General features: G+C 32.2%; 1 protein-coding gene across 1 annotated transcript in view; it reads left to right on the top strand.

The window, feature by feature from the left end:
- The window catches only part of Sesn (Sestrin), a 66734-nt gene that overhangs the window by 20494 nt on the left and 26293 nt on the right, over nucleotides 1-19947 (top strand). The window contains exon 2 of the mRNA XM_067268740.1: nucleotides 19672-19737. Coding sequence (XP_067124841.1) covers nucleotides 19672-19737 — 66 coding nt within the window. The remainder of the gene's footprint in view (nucleotides 1-19671; nucleotides 19738-19947) is intronic.

Raw genomic sequence — 19947 nt, 5'->3', positions numbered from 1 at the left:
TTACAATTCTGCTTTTATGATCTTTTGAATAATCGGATGTATCAAGTAGATGTATATTCTATCTCTAAACTCATAGAGACCGATAGTTACATATAATTTATCACCAAATTCCTCTTTACTGATGTTATAATGGAAGTCATACATCTGTAACGTAGATAAATCCAATATGGCTTGGCCAACTTAGATTGGTTTATTAAACAATACCTTTGTTTTATAGTCATATACTGCTACTAAATGTTCATTGAGTATTGTTCTTGATTTGAAATTCAGTTTATTAATAGCTTTCTGAACCTTATCTTCATCACTAAACAACTTAATATTTTGTTGCTTCTCACTGATTGCATTGATTTTCCAAATACTGAATTTGACATTAATTTCCAAAAGTCTTTCTTAAAGTTACTTTTTGCTTTTTGTCTTTGCTCAGTATTAATGGTGCTACAAAATCAGACTGAGTAAATTTTATACCTCTGTGGATTTTAGTTTTCATTCCTAAATCTTTATATAATTTTAATATTTTGTAATGGATAGATAGTATAGTCCTTTTTATCATAGAAATGATGTAAATTTTCAGTTGCTAATGGGAGATCGTTAAATTTGTTACGCTGGATTAAGCCCTTAGAAATGACAAATCAACTAATATATAACTTATTTCAGAATTTCCCTTTAATGCAGTGGTGTAGTGAACATAACTGGTGCCCGGGGCATGACACTTTATTGGCACCCCCTCCCCCCTCCAGAAACACCTATAGTTTGTCTTGGAGACCATTTGGGCGCCCCTCTGCGAGTGGCACAAGGGGTGCAAGGGGGCCCACTCGCAGAGGGCCCCTTGCACCCCCTCGCTATGCCACTGCTTTAGTGAACAAATTATCTAATATTAATTCTCAAATAGTTTACCCATTTTAACATCCATCCAGAGCCCTTGGATTCAAATTCATCATATCTATTAACAAATCTTTTCAATTACTCCAATAATCTTCCAAGTTTCCTTGACCATGTAATATAACATTCGGTAATTGAAATTATGAATCATTTCAGCCTCCAGGTGCTTAAATTTGCACACCAATTCTAAGTTCATTTGAATATTCTTATGAAGATTTAATTTATAATCATCCTTATGATAATTACGTAAAAATAGGGTGTTTTTATATAAATATATTTGGAAATACACCTTAGCAATAACTGAATGAAGTAGATAAGATAAGAAAACAATTAAACTAAAATTGATTAAATTATTGTTTATAACATTCGCTTCAAATTAGATAATTTTATTATTATTATTAGGTTAATGTTATCTTAGGTGCCAAGATGGCAGCTCGTCTCTGATTCCAGCAAGGAAACAGTGGGACACACGTTCTAACCTAACCTATTCTAATAATTTAGTTGTTAATAATTATGGTAGTTTATTAGAATAGGTTAGGTTAGGTTAGAATGTGCATCCCACTGTTTCCTTGCTGGAATCAGAGATGAGCTGCCATCTTGGCACCTAAGGTAACATTAACCTATTATTTTTTTAACAAACTATAGTTCAACTACCAAAATAAATAATTTCATAATGTTTATATTTGGAGTACTGTATGTAATTTTAAATCATTTTAAACTTTACAAAACTCATCTTTATCTGTATGTTAAAAAATAAATCAAGCAAATTTAGCTCTTTTTAAATAATTTTTAAAATAAAGGGTGTATTCTAGTGTCGTTAGTCTCATCCACAATTGATGCACCAGTGAACAGTTTAAGAAGCTTTTACTGGAAAGTCTGGTAACCTAACAAGATGACAGAAGCAAACAGCATTTCTATATTATCTGATTGCTTACTTTGTCAAAATAACTTTGGGTTAATACAGATAAGTGGTAAAAATGGTGTTAATAATATAACTGTGGAGGTGGCCATTGTGACCATTACGTCTACATATGTATATGTATTGCGTGAGCAGTCACATATGAGGGAATGAATGGGTTTGGGATGGATGAGGGACTTGAGACAGCGTGCCAGAAATAATGCACTCCACTATGCATTTAACACACAAAAATTAGGCAGGAGAACTCTTGTCATTTGTCCTTTTGCTTTTTATTCAAGGTCTTCCCCCCTGTCACTCTAATATTTGGTAAAGTTGGCAGTTGCTCTAATCTGCAATTTTTTCATTTCCCTCAATCAGTAGTTTTTTTGGAAGTTGTGTCACTCACAGAGGAAGTGCTATCAGTGGGAAAATCTTATGAAGTTCCTTTACTGCATTTGTGAAATGTAATAATTTGAACAAAAAAATAAGATTAAAATTGTCAAATTTACAATAGCCCGGATTCTCACACCATATTGCTTAATCAGAGCTGACCATACCCACAGCCCAACAGGTTCAATGTGCATCAGTTCCCGCACTGGTGATCTTGTTGGTGAATATTGGAATACAGTTTAGTAAATCATGGTTCACAGATGCACTGTTTGATGCATAATAGACTGTATCCAATTATTTTTGAACTTTTTGTATCTATTGCAGATGACTATGATGAAATTGAACAACGTATTGGTACCTTTTTAATATTTTATTAAAAATATTTAATATTGAGTTTTATATGAATTAACATAATTTTTCGCAAAACATTTTTTATAAAAAATCAAATAATTTGCATATAAAAAACGTAAATTAAAGATGGTCTTGATCTAGCTAACAAATTGGGTAATCATTTTGTCAAGTATGATCCTAATGAGGAACGAGCTTTAAAGTTTCAGGCATGGGAGGTGTTAGGCACCATCCCAACCTAAATTATTTAATTAAAAATTATAATTATTAAGTTTTAATGTGATCTGAAATTGTTAATGTTGTCTTATAGAGAATTATACAAAGGCCTGGACACAATATGAACCGAGCCATTAATAACCGAATTCATTCATAAAATCACTAATGTCAGCACCGCAGGACATTACTGCTAACATTGTTCAGGAGTTCACAGAAAGAATTTCACCTGTGGACAAAAAACACAATAACAAAAGTGTTTTTAGTGATAGCAGTGGTATTGCAATTGTGTGCAAATGTATGTGTTTATTGTCAGAAAGTGACAGCAAAAAAAATTTTATGTATAACTCACATTACATATTCTGTCCAATTTTTACGTTCGTTAATTCTTTACGTTTTTTTCTTTTTTTTCAAATGAAATTTATGTTACTGTAATTCATTTTTATCTATGTGCAATGTATACGAAATAAAATTTGATAAATTTATTTTGTTATTTTTGTTGATTTCTTAGGTGCGTAAGCAGTCTTCTAATTTTCCATATATACAATGTGTAAAAAAAATCATGTAAATAAAAGATAGATTGGTTCCTGAAAATTGTATCATGTAAAAATAAAATTATGTGTATTTGTATTTTGAAAAAGAAATCATCTGTGTAGATAAAACAACAACAGGAACTATATACACTATCATATCAGTAATTGACTGTTTTGACTAAAGATCAAACATAGTTCCAGTACTCACTATCTGGAGAATCATCCATTTTATGGTATTTAACAATATTATTTTTAGCTGGTTATATCTTTGTAAAATTATGGAATCAGAACTGTATTTTCAAGAACATAACTTTAGCACAGAGACACTGTCTAATAACCTTTCACAGTGTTGTATACGATAACCAACAAATGTTTTCGGCCTCCACCAAGCAGCTTTCTTCGGGTTGAGAACTAGAGGTTGAGAACTATCATATACAACACTGTAAAATGTTTTTAGACTGTGTCTCTGTGTTACACACTACAGTGTTATTAGAAGTCGTTATTGTGTAACATAACTTCAGTTTGTAACACTAAGTTTATTGGAAGTATGATGGCTCACAGTTTGTTTATTTTTCCAGGAATAGTTAGGCTATAAAAGCAGTGGCTTACTGTATTTACAAAGTTAAAGTATTTAATTTATCATGTAAATATTTTAATTCAAATGTTAACTACTACAAGATTAATCAAAATCGAGAAAAAATATATATAAAATTTCTAGAATGTTGTCTCGTTTTAGTTTAAGAACTTTTGTAATTCTCTTTGATAAATATAAAATAGCATAATGACTAAATTGTGCTAATATATGACTTCAGATAAGATTTGTAAATCTGCTTTGTTGAATTTTTTGTTTCTTTTACATTTAATTGACATTTTCAGATAGTCAGCTTAGCTTCCAAAATTATAAACAAGTGTTGTTCAAGTGTTTTTGTTCCTTTAAATTTCAAAGGTTTAAATTCTACTTAATGATTGTGTTGTAAACATACAATTGTGAAGCTACATTCACATTGGCATATGAACCTACCAGTTTATGCTTTTTCAGTGTCTGTTTAATCAGTCTGTTCAGTTTGTTAGGGATCAAAATTATCTCAAGTTTTATTGAACTTCGATTTGTTCGACTAATTAAGTTTTCCTTAAAACTCGTGACTCTAAATGAAACCTTTTCGACCAACCAGGTTCTGACTTAGTGTCGCAATATGATGCGAACAGCATTTCTGTTTGTTAGTGTTCATTTGATGTAGTTTATATGACAGTACAAATCATTAAAATACAGTAATAATTTTTAAATTACAGAATTAAATGTTTAAAATATACATAAACATTAAATTCAAGCATTAATCATATTAAATACAAGAGAACCATTTTAAATTAATTATTAATGCTAAATGTTGTTTGATTAATATAACCTTTAAAACAATTGATTTTTCTCCTTTCACTATGCATTTCAAAGATAAAGATAAAACTTCTCTGCTTCCCTACTTAAGGAAACAAAACTGAATGAATGCTGTTATCAAATGACCAAAAAGGATTTTGCCTCCTTAAGAATTAAAGTTAAAAATATAAAACAGGATTATTCAAATAACTACTCTGAATAATCTGGATTTTTGGAATATTACTGGGTTAATGTTACCTTAGGTAGCCAAGATGGCGGCTCGTCTCTAATTCTAGCAAGGAAATAGCGGGACGCACATTCTAACCTAACCTAACTTATTCTAATAAATTACCATAATTATTAGCAATCAAACTGTTAGAATAGGTTAGGTTAGAACGTGCGTCCCACTGTTTCCTTGCTGGAATTAGAGACGAGCTGCCATCTTGGCTACCTAAGGTAACATTAACCTATTACGGAGCTAAAAACAATAATTAGACTATTTAGTACAAAAATCTGGAGTGTAGTTATCTGACTATTAAAAATCAGGGTTGTTGGTGATTTATTTAAACAGTTAGCAATTAATTTTTAGAATAAAATGTTTAATCTCTCATTCAATATCCCATTGAGAAGCAAGAAACTTTGTTCAACTTAATTTTTAGTTTGGGTATGATTTCAAAAGTTTTAGCTGTTTGTATGATCTGGAAATAAGAAAAGACGATTGGGTGATGTGTACGGAGAATTTGGTGAAGAAAGAAAATTTTCTAACCCAAAGCTCTGGAGCGTGTCCCGAGTCACTCGTACATGAGTAATTGCATTATATTCCAAAGGAAGACTGTCTTTACAATTAACCAGTGCTAGCTATTTTTGAAGAACACATCATGAATTGGCTACATTTGTGCCAAGTAACCTCTTACAATTGTTTGGCTGAGGTAGGTATTTGAAATGAAGATATATCAGTTATTATGCAACATGTTTCGAGAAATATATTTTGTTGGTAACTTTCAAGCTCCAATGCATCTGGCACAGATTCATTAGATGATGATCAATAAAGTAATTGTTTGGTATTGCTATAAAGAAACTATATTTTTTGAGTGTCGATAACCGGTTCAAAAATGTCGTCTCGTGTTTAAATCACACTAAACTCTGACATAAAATGGTCAATGGTAATTTAAGACGACAAGAAAATATTTGCATTAATTAAACGTAAGTGTTAACCTTTCTTGCTGCAAAGAAGTTTCTTGTGACGTTTGTTTTACGGTATTTTTATTATATGAAAGCGACGACAAGCACAGTGATTAAAGTTTGTTGTCCGTCCACTTGGTTGTCATTAGGAATTTATTTGCTGTTTGATCGTCTTCCCTGTTACATATGCTTTTATTGCTATCAAGTCTGTATGCAAAATCCTGGCATGTTTCACTTAAATTTGATTCAATGTATAATATTTGTCATCAGTAGTAGTTTACTAAATCATTTTTGGGTAGTGCATTCAATCACTATATCCTCTCTTAATGCTGTACATATCTTGAAAACAGTGTCTTGTGGTATTTGTCCTATACTCGTTGAATGAACAAACAATAATGTTTTAAATGTAACAAAATGTGTACAAATATTAACTATGGAAAAGCTGTAAGAGATTTTTTATGTAATTTGATAGGTAACAAAGAGACTGGATATTTCAGAAAAGCTTGAAAATGATGCTTTATAGATGTAGACAATGTATGTAGTCATCAAATAGAATTTTAAATTTGCTATTTATTTTCTTTTGTGTTTGAATTGTATTGTAGAAAATGCATAAAACCCTACAAAAAGTTTAGTTTTTGTAAAGGTTCTTGTCTATAAAATGATACAACCAAAACTGTTCTGAAAAATATCTTGAAAACAATATCAAATTTATATATAAAAAATGTCGGACTCCAAATTCTCCATAGTTTCTGAAAAATTTGCATTAAAGAAATACTGATATTTAGTCTCCAATTATGAAGTTTGAATTAAAGTAAAAAATTAAAAATACAGTAGAGCATTGTTTATCTGAAAGCTGATCAACTGAAACATCGGTTAACTGCAAGCTTTCCAGTCAAACTGTGTCGTGCTGAATCAAACGTTTTTGATACTAGATTAACTTCTAAAGTATAATTTTTTTGTTTTTATATTTTTCAGTATATTTATTTTGTTTGTACAAAATAAAGAAATAATTTTTAACGATACAATAGCCTCGATTATTATTATAAAAATTTTCGTTAGGCTTAAAATCGACGAAAATTCAACACGAAGCGACACGTAACGGAGAAAAATTTCAATGTGGGATAGGTTAATATGTTTTTTCGTACATAATCGGTTATCCGAACAATCCCAGTCCCCAGCTGATTCAGATAAACGACACTCTACTGTAAATGCAAAATAACATGTTTTGATTCAGTAGTATAGTAATATAATTGAAGTTTTTTAAAAGAACTGAAAAATTTTCTTTTTTTAAATATATTTGTTCAGAAACCAGACCTTTTATACACAGACAATAAAAGTAAATAAATACAATGTTACTTGGCTAGAGAAATTTCTCAAATATTTTTCTTCTATGCTTATATGCTTATATCCTTATATGCTTAATTATTGCCTGTTTTATATGTAAGGGCAGAAATACATCGTACAAGAAAGACATCGGCCGTACACAGTGTTTTAGCCGGCAGAAAAGAGGGTAAGGAAAAGGGGGGAAGAAGGAGGGAGAGGAGATAGACAGTAGAGAAAGGTAGAATCCTTTGAACAGCGTATATAAGGCTACAGTACCTTCTGTTTGATGTTAGCATGCAGTTTTTAGGCTGCAAGGCCGTAGTCCCCAAAGGGTTGAGTGCCGCCACAAATAGCTAAGTGTAGAAGTTGGTGTCAAGTGGCTGTTAATAGGAAGACTTATACCTACTTAATACTCATAAAACTAAACATGATTGCGAATCTTAATACTACTTAACAGCTAGACAGACAGCGCGAAAGCAAACGAACACAATGACAAACTAGACGAGACGAACAGACTGACAGAAGACAAACGAATAAGACCCAAATACGAAATTTTTATTTATTTATTTTTTTTAAACATTAACTTACTCACTAACTAAATTAACCTACCATGACTTAGATTAGGGTTTGTTAGCTTTAGTTGTCATCCTAGTTCAACCTAATTTTCATAACCTAACCAGAAACCAAGCTAAGAGTCCCTAATCTAACTTACAAATAGGACTAACTTAAACTAACCAAATTTATACTGAAAAAGATGATGGAAAATAAGAATTAAAATACAAAGTTCAAAGGCAACTATATACCGATAGTTGAAGCAAAGCAAGGGAAAGCTAATTGCTATCTGTGCCCCCGGAGTGAGAGCTTTCAAGAGCCCCACTAAGGGATATGAATGCGAATAGATGATGGAACATTGTACATGTGTTGAATGAGTTGGTGTGGGTTGTAAGGCCAGTTGTACCCTCAAAGAATAGCAGCTCTCATTAAACTATTCCTAATGTGATTGTACCTATTGCAGTGAAAAACTAAGTGAAGTGGCGTTTGGTCCTCCTGAATACCACAATTGCATTGTGGATTGTCCCCAAGGTTAAATCTATGCAAGTATTGCTTAAAGTTGCATGTCCCGTAAGTAGCCGAGTGAGGGTGTTACTAGAGTAAAAGTGGCGAAGAATCGCAGTAATGTCAACCTTGGGGACGAAAGTGTAGGTAGGCAGAAACACAGACTGATATTTTTCAAGAGAATTATTTTAACATAGAACTTGACAATATAAGGGATGAGATGAGAGCAAACACGTGACCTCCACATGGAGAAATTTTATTGTCAAATCCATCTCTGAATGAAACACACAAAGTGTGTCCTCGGATATTTATCACACAGAAATAAATCTGCTGCTGCAGAATTCCATGCCTAAATTTTATGAGCAAAAATATCTGTGTCCTAGTTCTAAGACAAATGATGATTTCTAATACAGTAGAGCATCGATTATCCGACTCAATTGGGGACTGGGGTTGGTCGGATAACTGAAAAGTCGGATAACCGAAAAGTATGAAAAAATACATTATTAGTATAGTGTATTAGGTCTGGTTTAAATACTAGCCTCCCTTTCATGGTCGAGCCAGTGCTGCCAGCTAAAACATGCAAAAATTTAACAAAAAATAATATTAAAGTAGCCAAGATATAACCAAATATTGTAGCGCCACATCACTAGCGGACATTTGAATTTGCCGACTAGAAGCGGTCGGTTAATCGGGGGTTGGATAATCGATGCGCTACTGTACATGTGATTATGTATATGCTAGTACAAAATCTAGAGTTTGGAAGAATTTTTTTTAATAATTGAAAATATATGTATTGGAAACATACTATCTACCAAAAAGTTGTTAAATACCACACTCTATTACAAACATTTGCCCTGTATGTAGCTTAATATTCTGCATATTCACCTTTTGCTTTTATAATGGTATTGATCCTCTTGTACTTTTTGCCAATCATTGTATGGCTTATCAGTAAAGTTTTCCCATTTTGTCTTCAATTCATCTCTCAGATTTTCCACAATATTGGAATGTGTTGATCCAGCCTGAACCTGGTAATCCAATTCATGCCAACAGTATTTGATTGACTCTTAGGGCTAGGAATAACTACAGAAAAATTCCCAGCTTTCCCTTCTCAACAGCCCACTTTATACTACTTGCCAACTTAATTTACAAAGGAGGAATTAATAGAAGACAACTCAAATTCATGTTTGTGTAATTTTTGTCGTCATTGCTTTTTTTTTTTTGTGTCTTACATAGTTTCTGGCCAGCATACAAAAAAAGACCTGTTCAATTATCACTATAAACTGCTGTTTTCAGTTACACAGAAAACTAACTCCAATCTATAAATTAATCAAATGATATTACTGGTTTCATCAGTCAATACTTGGCTAATTAAATATATTTAATTATAATATACTGTATGTATTTAATTAGCCAAGTTATTAAGTGATGGAACCAGCTAGTTTTTATTTCTTTAACTTTCCTACCTTAAGAAATTTTATAGTTTTTATTTGTAGTTCTTTGGGAACAGAATGTCCTTTACATCATATAATTCTATTACACACTTGACTTTTGGACTTTTGTACTTATTTTAGGAACACATTACATCCAAAAGTCAAGGACTGCCTGTTTACTATGACATGCAGGTATATTCCCATCTCAGCTATCCACTAATCTCAGCCTCTAAACACTATACAGGAGCACAATACTGTTCTCAGCTTAATGTCAGCTAGATGTCTTCATTAAAGACAACATTGATAAGTGTTAATGAGGAATTTTTTCCCCTAGGTTTCCTGAGGAGAAGTAAACTAATCCAAGATGAAAATATAATTATTTGTAAGACAAAAATTAGGACAAATATTACTTTTTACAGCAGTTTTAAGAGTTGGTTTATTTTAAAATTTAAATGTTTTTGAACAAATTAAACTTGTCTTAATTTTCATGAATATCAATCCAAGAACAAGATCAGTGGCGTAGCGAACGTAACTGGAGCCTGGGGCACGACACTTTATTGGCACCCCCGTCCTCTCTCCAGAAACACATATAGTTTGTCTTGGAGACCATTTGGGCACCCCCCTGCGAGTGGTGCCCGGTGCACAATAGACCCCCTTGCACCCCCTCGCTACGCCACCGAACAAGATTAACATAATTTTCAATTTTCAAAATTAAAAGTTTGAAAAACTTAATATGTATTTGTTAAATAATTTTAATTAATTTGAATGTGTAAGATTTTGTTACGACTAAAATATTGATTTAGATTCTTATTTTTGATTTTTATATTCATAAATTCGGTTACGTATTAACAAACATGTTTACAGGAAATGATAAATATTTCATTGATAATTTAATTTGTGCGATGTAATAACTGATAGTTTATTTACTTATTAGAACATATCTAAGAGTAATCAAGGACAGTCAGAACTTACCCTTTGGGGACATTGAAGTATTACATAGGGTCTAAACATAATTTGTCATCTGACCTCTTCCCTCCAATCATTGTTTGAGTCTTCCTCCCTAAATTATGTAAGACACTGTTAATCTACTTTGTTTATTAGGGGGAACAAATTTTATAATATCAACTAGGTATAATAATAATAATGTTAATATTTATAAGTTTGATGATAACATGTGAAAAAAACAAAATTTATTATGAAATTAAGAATTACAATTGAATCAGTGTATTGTAATCAGAGTTTGGGTTACAGTTGTTATTATCTTCAGGTAAATAGGCACTTTTAAACTCTTTTTATGCTTTCAGCCTTGTTTTCAATTCTTTAAACATTGTTTTATTGCTTGCTTGCAGTAAAGTAATTTAAATTGCTGGCATTTCTAACTGATTATACATTAACTGTTGTCGAAGACGGTGCTTTGAAAAATAATATGCAAGAACACTGAATGAATCAGAATTAATACTATGGTACTGTATTAGGTGCACTCTATCAAAAGAAATATTAATGTCAGCTGTTGGGTCTAGCTGAACATCATGCATATCAAAAAAGCCCTCTTGGCACTTGCAGGTAGAAGAGTTGTTAGTGACGTATGCTGTGAATGGTTATTTTTACCAATTATTAGAAGGCAACATTATTGGAACTTATTATCTATTTAAATTGTTCCTTTTATACAGTAGTAACAGCAGAGTATATTTATTTAGAGTAATTGCACTCAGCAACTACTGTATACTCTGGTAATGGTGCTTGTCTTTCTTGGAAAATTAATGATAGTGCCGATTACCGAAGCTTAGAAGACAGATAAGTTTAGACAAATACAAATTTTCTTTCACTTATTACGTCTAGGACAATGATCAATCATTTCAACATTTGTATTGATATTTTGAAATGTTACGAGTATTTTTATGTTTATAATAAAAAACAGAATCAAATCTTTGCAATTACGTAGCTTACTTTGCTGTAAATATTGTACAATATAAAATATTTACCATAATATGTTAAAGACACCATTTAGAAAGCCCCATAAATAATTGTATGTGTAAGAATTGCAGGTTTAAATTTTGATTATTTTTCTAGATTTTTTCCCCCCTCAATTAAAATAAAGTTTGTTTATAAGTACAGGTAATGCTTATATAAGCTTACAAGTATGAGTATTATATTTGTAAGCTTATGTAGAACACAATTTTCATTTGTCATTTTCTATGTTACTAGAAGACAAAAGACTAAAGTTGGCAAAATTGTAATTAATTAAGGATATAATGAAATAGAAGTAATTTGTTAATGAAAATGAGACGACGACAATGATACTATACCTGAGTTAAGAGTCGACCTCACTTCCTTACCAGAACAATGCGCTAAATCACAAATAACCAACCTGCTACTGAAAATACATGAGTGAATCAGTGTTTTCTTTTGTAGTGAAGTGTAGTGAAGGTTTATTTACTATTAAAACTTTCCATCACAATGTTTTTCTAAATCCTTTTAACGTGTTGTTTAGTAAACTTTAACCTAAGATAATTTAGATAAATGTTGGTCAACTTAAGTTTTTCTTTTATAGTTAAGTATAAGAGATGTAATATAGATAACATCTGCTCTAATTATTACCATATCTGGCTATATTTTACAAAAATATTCATATCATTAACTGAATTAGAGTCCACTTTAAATATTTAATTATCATTCACAGAACTTGAGCAACATGCAAATCTGTAAATTTTTGAAGTTTTATTAGTAGTTCCTTAATTATAAGAAAAATATGCTTTTTATTTGAGTTAATATTTACTTATTTAGAGCTTAAAATGCTTTCATGCTCATCTGGCCCACTTTTACAGGCTCAATAACTCCTAAAACGTGAGCCAGAAAGGCTCAAAAGCAGTTAAGTTCTAAATATTTTCAAAATATTTGTGATAAATGAACTAGCCATTGTGATTACTTGGTTGAATTAATCGATGCACCTTTAACAACGAGTGAAGTTTAAATAGTGCTAATGTTCTTGACCCCGTGAACGGGCTCTCAATTTCAACTGCCCACACCTGAAGATGGTTCCGTTAACAAGGTTGTAAATGTTAGTATTATTTAAAGTTTAAACTTCACCACTGTTAAAGTAGCATTGATTAATTCATCTAAAATATCTACTTCAATAAAGCATACCTTTCTTATAATTTGAGTGTGAATTAATATATATACTATTTTATTTTCATTAAATAACCTTAACGTAATTGATATTTTAAGCTCTCCAGTTATTAAAATTTCAGAAAGTCAGGTTTGGTCAATTCTACGACATTTTTTTATTCTTTGTTTAGGACTGAAATGTGTAATATCATTTTTACTAGTGACAAAATACAAGGAACTTGTCGACTACACATTTCATACAGTTTAAATATAGCATATATTTATATAATTATAGTTCAACGTTAATGATTCTTATAACTTTTGTAACCAAACAAAGTTCAGTTTAGTTGCCCTAAGTTAAAGAATCAATTTTCTAATTTATTTCCTGGCAGATTTTTAATAATCAATTGAAAAATTTATCTGTTTTGTAGTCTGCGCATCACAAATTTTGTAGAAATGAATGAAATTATCAGGAGAAAGTGCAGAGCATTTCGTTACACAAGTTCTTTATCATTATGCAAGGCACCGACAAATTAATCATAACTTTTTTTTTAAAAAGGGAATAGAACGTTACAAAATGGCTTCATTCTAAACAACTTCACTGTATTGAAAGTCACCCATAACTTTAACTGTAACTAGGAAGTGTGTGTACAATTTCTGATTAAATTAACCCTCCAGTTAATGGAACAATCACCGAACTGAAATCTTTATAATGTTGTTCTATTTTTAACAGTTAACAACATTGGTTAATGTTACCCTTGGTGCCAAGATGGCGGCTCGTCTCTGATTCTAGCAAGGAAACTGTGGGACGCACGTTCTAACCTAACCTATTCTAATAATTTGGTTGCTAATAATTATAGTAATTTATTAGAATAGGTTAGGTTAGGTTAGGTTAGGTTAGAACGTGCGTCCCACAGTTTCCTTGCTAGAATCAGAGACGAGCCGCCATCTTGGCACCAAGGGTAACATTAACCAAAACGTTAATTTTATTATTTTACCTGGATCTGGTGAAGTACTTTGTGATATTGATATGGCGCAGTTTACACGGTACAGTAATCAAGGACATCGCGATTAACCGCATCGAAAAAGTCATTGTGTCTATCATCAATTAGATACAAATTTTCAAGTAAATATTTATAGATACCTGTCAAAAAAATCAACGTAAACATCCGGAAAACAACGTCTTTCTGGCTACGTCCCGGTAAACAAGCATTGTTTTTAGATAAGTTGAAAATAAAGTGGTTGCAACCCGAGCTTCACCTCAAGCTCATTTTCTGTTGTTTATGTAAATTACAGCCGTTGCGTGTAATATTTTTTTTTGTCTGTAACTAACCGAGTACATGTCGAGGACCATCTTGGTTTCGAAATTTTCGTTAATTCGCGTTAAAATTTCGAAGATTTAATCACTTATCTCGCTGCTGCAAGGTGCGAAAGTTGGTTGATAAACAGTATTTCTATTAATAACACCCGGCTCTTTCATAATTTTTCAATTATTTTACACGGTTTAAAATAGTTTCACATTGCAAAACATGGTCTTATCTTTCTTACATGCGGTTATTTTTATTGTTAAGAGCATATTTTTTTTTTAAATTATTTTACTTGATTATTGTTTTCGTAGAAGTGGATCATGATTTTAATTTTCTTTCTATTTTTATCTTGTTTACTTACACCTGAAGTTGGGTGTGGACGAATGTGAAAAAACTGGTGTTTTTTCAAACTGTGCCAATTTGTTTTGCTGGTGTAATCACTTATATAGTTATTTGTAACCTTTTTTTTACTGATAATATATCAAATTCGCCTTTTATCTACGAACTAAAAGTGCTATTTATAACTTCGGTTGATTTTTGTTTTTATCACAAAATGTCTGACATTATTGTATATAAATTGCTAATTAAATTTTTAGGTTAATGTTACCTATGGTTCCAAGATGGCGGCTCGTCTGATTCCAGCAAGGAAACAGTGGGGACGCACGTTCTAACCTAACCTAACGTATTCTAATAATTTTGTTGATAATAATTATGGTAATTTATTAGAATAGGTTAGGTTAGAACGTGCGTCCCCACTGTTTCCTCTCTTCTATTTGCTGGAATCAGAGACGAGCCGCCATCTTGGAACCATAGGTAACATTAACCAATTTTTAATATAATTATTATAAGAGGTATTCGACTTCTCAGATAATCTTTTTATTTAAGAGTATCTGAAGATACCATTGAGGATACAATGGGAAAACAAAGCACTGGAACTTTGCTAACGCGACAAATCCAAAATTAAGGTCCATATCTATAATAATTACTGTTTTTGGTTCTTTGTCTTGCATTGTTTCAGGAATTTAGCGGGAGAAATGGGTAAAAAATTAAATTTTTTTGTGGTATATCGAAGCAGAATTTGTGATAGGCTTATTCTTCTGCAATGGATCTCTTGGAGATTTAAATTACAGAACCATACAAAAATGTAATGTAATTGATACGGAGTCATAAATAACTCATTGCATTGCCTTAATTCTTGCTTTTATACGAGCAGTGGCACTATTATCGCTTCATTAAAGGCATTTATGTAGGCCTAATTTTACTTTGGGTAAAGTGATTTTCATCCAAATTTTGGACCAGTTAGAGCGAATTCTAAATGTAAACTATAACTTAAACTTCCTCTTCAGGTTTAAACTGTAACTTTCAATGTAGTCAGCAATAGATAACTATGGTTAGTTGCTTCCATTAATTATGGATTAGTTAATGGTAGAATCACGTGACAAAGTTTAACCCTCCCCAAACTAAATCTTGTTCGGGCTGAGGTACTTAGTTTCAAAATATTTTAAATATGGGAAATTATGTTATAATGGATGTCTATTAATTACGCGTACAGTTTAACGGAGGAATGGGATCACAATAAGGGCATCATTGTATACGATTGGGAGGGGAAGTCGAGGCATTGTATACGCGGACTTGTGGCGTACAAATAGATTTGTTCTTTAAACCTAGTGATGGGAATAAACTACCAGTTAGAAAATATATGCAGAAACTTTTAAATTTCTTCAATATCAAGGGAGTCCACGAAACCGTGAAGATCACCAGTGGCCGAGTGGATCTTTTTTCTTTCTTCTTATCCTTTAGCTGGCATTGGGATGGGGTTTTCTTCGGAGCCCATATGCAGCTATAGGTGCTGCAGGAATTCGGCAGCACTAATAATGGTCTTTCACGCTTCTCGGTCCATGGCTATAGTTTTGGCATCGGTGAGGCTTAGTCGCAGATTTGCAGATCCTTCTCGATTTGGTTGGACGAGTGGATACAACACTAAACACTGGTAGTTAGTCGTGGGTTTGCGCCTCGCCAACGTAAAGAATACGGTATCCGGAAAACTACACGTGGCCAGGTTTAGTTTTCCGGGTATTCTTTACGTTGGTAACACCTAAATGGGGGCCAGTTTCCCTTAAAAGAACTCCCGGGAGGCATTCCCCTGGGCAGATCGTTCGTGTATTGTGTCGCGGTAACCAAATAAACCAACCAAACTAAACTGCGGTTTCATGAACTAGTTCATAACCGCAGTTCATGAACTAGTTCATGAAACCGTGAACTATTGTACACTTGATTAAGTGGGAGGGGAGTTTGCCAAAAGTACAGTACATCATTGTACACAAGAGGGAGGGAAGGGGTCAAATGTGATTCAAAAATTGAATACATTTTAAGTCTTCTGTATTTCGTAGATGCAAATGATGATAATCTTGATCGACAGATTTTTTAAGGCTAAATTCCACACGTTTCTCTGAAATTAAACGGTTCAATACTTCATAATTTTTAACATTATAATCTGCGTTGAATAAGCCATAAATAATTGCGATAATTCTTCTTATATTATAGAAATTAAGTAAAAGTAGTTCCTATATACATATAGAGCTGTGAGGATAAAACTGCTAGAAATTAACGGGGAAGAGTAGAAAAGTAGGAGAAAATATGTCTATTTTTGCTTATTTCCTCAATTAAATTTTGTTTTGACCCGATAAAACGACCACATTTTAAAAAAAATTTATCCCCGAAATTCCCAATTTAATTGTTCGGGATGAATAATTTATTAAACTTTGCCTGGATCATCTCCCGAAATGATTGTATATTCGTTAACGTTTCGCTGTGTATAATACGTAAAATCTAGAGTCACTACGCATTTTTCTGAACAATTAATTGAATTTATATATATATCTAGCCAATAATGTCTTAAAAAACAATACACATAACGGCTAGCAACTGTGGTAATAGTAACAACCGCGTATCTCTATGGATAAACTGGTGATGTAACGTTGTTGTTTATTAATAAAAGAGCTAACTCCAATCGCAAACTGATAATTTTTAAAATGAATATTAAAAGTAATCGAATAATTATCAAGTAAAATACGGTCATCGAACTTAGAATAACGCTCGGCAATGACAAAAATCAGCAACGAATACCGGAAGTCTGAAGCGTTAACTATTCCCCTCTTCCGTTCTTTTTTAAAACAGATAAACGGAAATAAATAGCCAAAACACTCTTCTAGCAAACCTTTCCTTTCTATAAATAGAAGAAAGCAAGGGAATTTAAAAATAATAATAATAATAATAAGAGATACAGTCGGAGAAAACAAAGATATCGCACTTGTTATTCGCTAAGATAGAGAAGATTGTTGTTTGCAAAGATAAAAAGTAACACTTATCTCTCGAAATTTTCCGTTTGTAGTATCTTATTTTGTTACTCGAATTGGATTTCTTTATATAAGAACCCATGGCATCGCCTAGTTTTTATAACAAAATGCCTTGTTTCAGTTACTGTTGTCGCGAAATCGGCTGCTCGTTGCTGCTGATTGATCCTTACAATCAAATTTTGTGGATTCAGGTGAGATTTTTAGCAAATGTATTTTTAAACTTGTGTTTCAATTTTTTTGATTTAAGCACTTTTTTCTTGGAAGAGGACATTTATGTGACGAATAACCTCCATAAACATGACACATCCTGCTGTCAACTTGACAGAATGTATGGTTCTCACAATTAATGCCTTTTAAATTTTTGTTAATGTTACCCTTGGTGCCAAGATGGCGGCTCGTCTCCGATTCCAGCAAGGAAACAGTGGGACGCACGTTCTAACCGAACCTAATCTATTCTAATAAATTACCATAATTATTAGCAACCAAATTATTAGAATAGGTTAGGTTAGGTTAGAACGTGCGTCCCACTGTTTCCTTGCTGGAATCAGAGACGAGCCGCCATCTTGGCACCAAGGGTAACATAACCTTAATTTTTGTGTGCGCCCCATATATATTAATATTTCTCTATTATTTTATGTATTTTAATTGGTAATTTGAGTGTGAACTTTAGTGAATCACATTGTTTTTCCCATATAAAACTTGTGGGCACTTTTGGGAGTAAAAATTTTAAATTATAATATAATTGACATTTAATGAAGAATTTTTGAAAAATTTCAGGAAAAATTTGATATTTTATGAATATATTTTTGAATAAAATGAAATCAGGTTATTGAAATTACTCTACACAATTCCTATACTGTAAATAACCCGTATTTTTACATTAAAAAACTTCATTAACCACCCACATTTTATATTGCATATCCCTAAGAATGGGAGACTATGAGAAAAAGAATTTATGAATATCAATTAAAGGTAATTAAAGAAGGATAAATCTCTTTTAGAATTTATTTAATCACTTAAAAGAATATTTAAAGTCGCTGTGTATATTTTGATTAGAGCAACCCTGCTTTTAATCATACACACACTGTAAAGTACTGTGCTAACATCAAACAGATGTGTGCATCTGTTTCATTAATTTAAGTGAAGTCTGGATTATTTCTTCGGAGTTTAGCTTGATTTAGATAAATTCTACAATTTTTTTTCTTATATAAACTCTGTATAAATGCGCTTTTTCACACGTATAAAGCCATGTTTAATTCCAATTGAGGTGTGATAAATGCCAAGGTTGTGATTAAATGACATTTGTTTTGAGTGTCATTCCATTCTCCTGATCATTGATCTATGTCCAAAGTTGTTTGTTATGAGATACTCAAGTAATATCTAATCTGAATTCAGGTATTTTTAAGTTTCTCTTGCTATTTTTTCATTTGACTAACTCACAACTGTACATCAGTTTAGCCCCCATTATTACTGTTATTTTTTTTCTGAGTGGCAAGTTTGGCTGTATTTACCTATACATCCTCCTTCCTTTTTTAATTCGTGTGGCATCAATACAGTTTACATTGAAGAAAGGCAAAACTAAACAAAGTTTATCTGGCAAACTAAGATTCTATTGTTAGATTTCATATTGGGGGATAGAAAAAGAATCTAATCTTCAAGATAAATTGAACTTTAAGGGAGGAGAATAAGAAAAATACATTTAAACAGAATCATATCTTGGCATATTTAAGATAAATTTAGCTTTAGGAAGGGGAGTAACTTAGCTAGGAAAAGTGCGTTTTGTATAGGACCAAATCTGGACCTTTCTAACAGTAAGGTAAGAAGTAACCTAATTTATAATATAAGGATATTTCTTTAATGTATTCGAATTCGCTTTAATTCAGCTCAAGATATACATAAAATAATTCTCTACATTGATATAAGATTTACTCTATTATCGTGCTACATACATTATAATTCAATTTTTTTCAAGTGAAGTTTGAACTGTTCATGCCGTACTGATGGGCTTAAATTAATCCACAGGTAGTGCCCAAATCAATAGGGTAAGCTTAATCATCATCCACATTAGAGCTATTGATACGTATTTGACAAGTTTAACAGCATGTTACTGGGACCGACATTAGATTAAACAATAAACCTGTGCCAAACTTTGTACCTGAGATCATCCATGGAACAAATCATTTTTATTTTATGGATGGTTCAGATGGCACAGGAAAATTGTGTAGTAAGAGAAATTGCAACAATTATGATATTTTATTGTATTATTTTTTTCTTCTTTCTAGAATAAAGGGGTGAAGGTGCCAAAACCCGTATCCATCGGACCCAGTTCTTTCATACCAACCAAAGAGGTAAGAATCTTTCGACACCTTCACAAAACTCGCCATTTATAACGTTTTGCAATGGGCTGGGCACATCAGAGCTTAACCGTTTATAAAGCAAAAGCGGGTCTAAATCATCGGCAATGCGAGGTATTGTTTTCGGTTTCGTGCCACGAATACCACCTCATCGCGTGCCAATACTTTGTTATTCTGTCGGAGGACCTCGGAATTCGAAACGGC

This window comes from Centruroides vittatus, unplaced genomic scaffold (genome assembly GCF_030686945.1).
Source record: "Centruroides vittatus isolate TY-2023 unplaced genomic scaffold, ASM3068694v2 contig_1078, whole genome shotgun sequence".
Taxonomy (NCBI): domain Eukaryota; kingdom Metazoa; phylum Arthropoda; class Arachnida; order Scorpiones; family Buthidae; genus Centruroides; species Centruroides vittatus.
The sequence above is the reverse complement of the archived record's forward strand: the minus strand, read 5'-3'. Positions and strand labels throughout refer to the sequence as shown.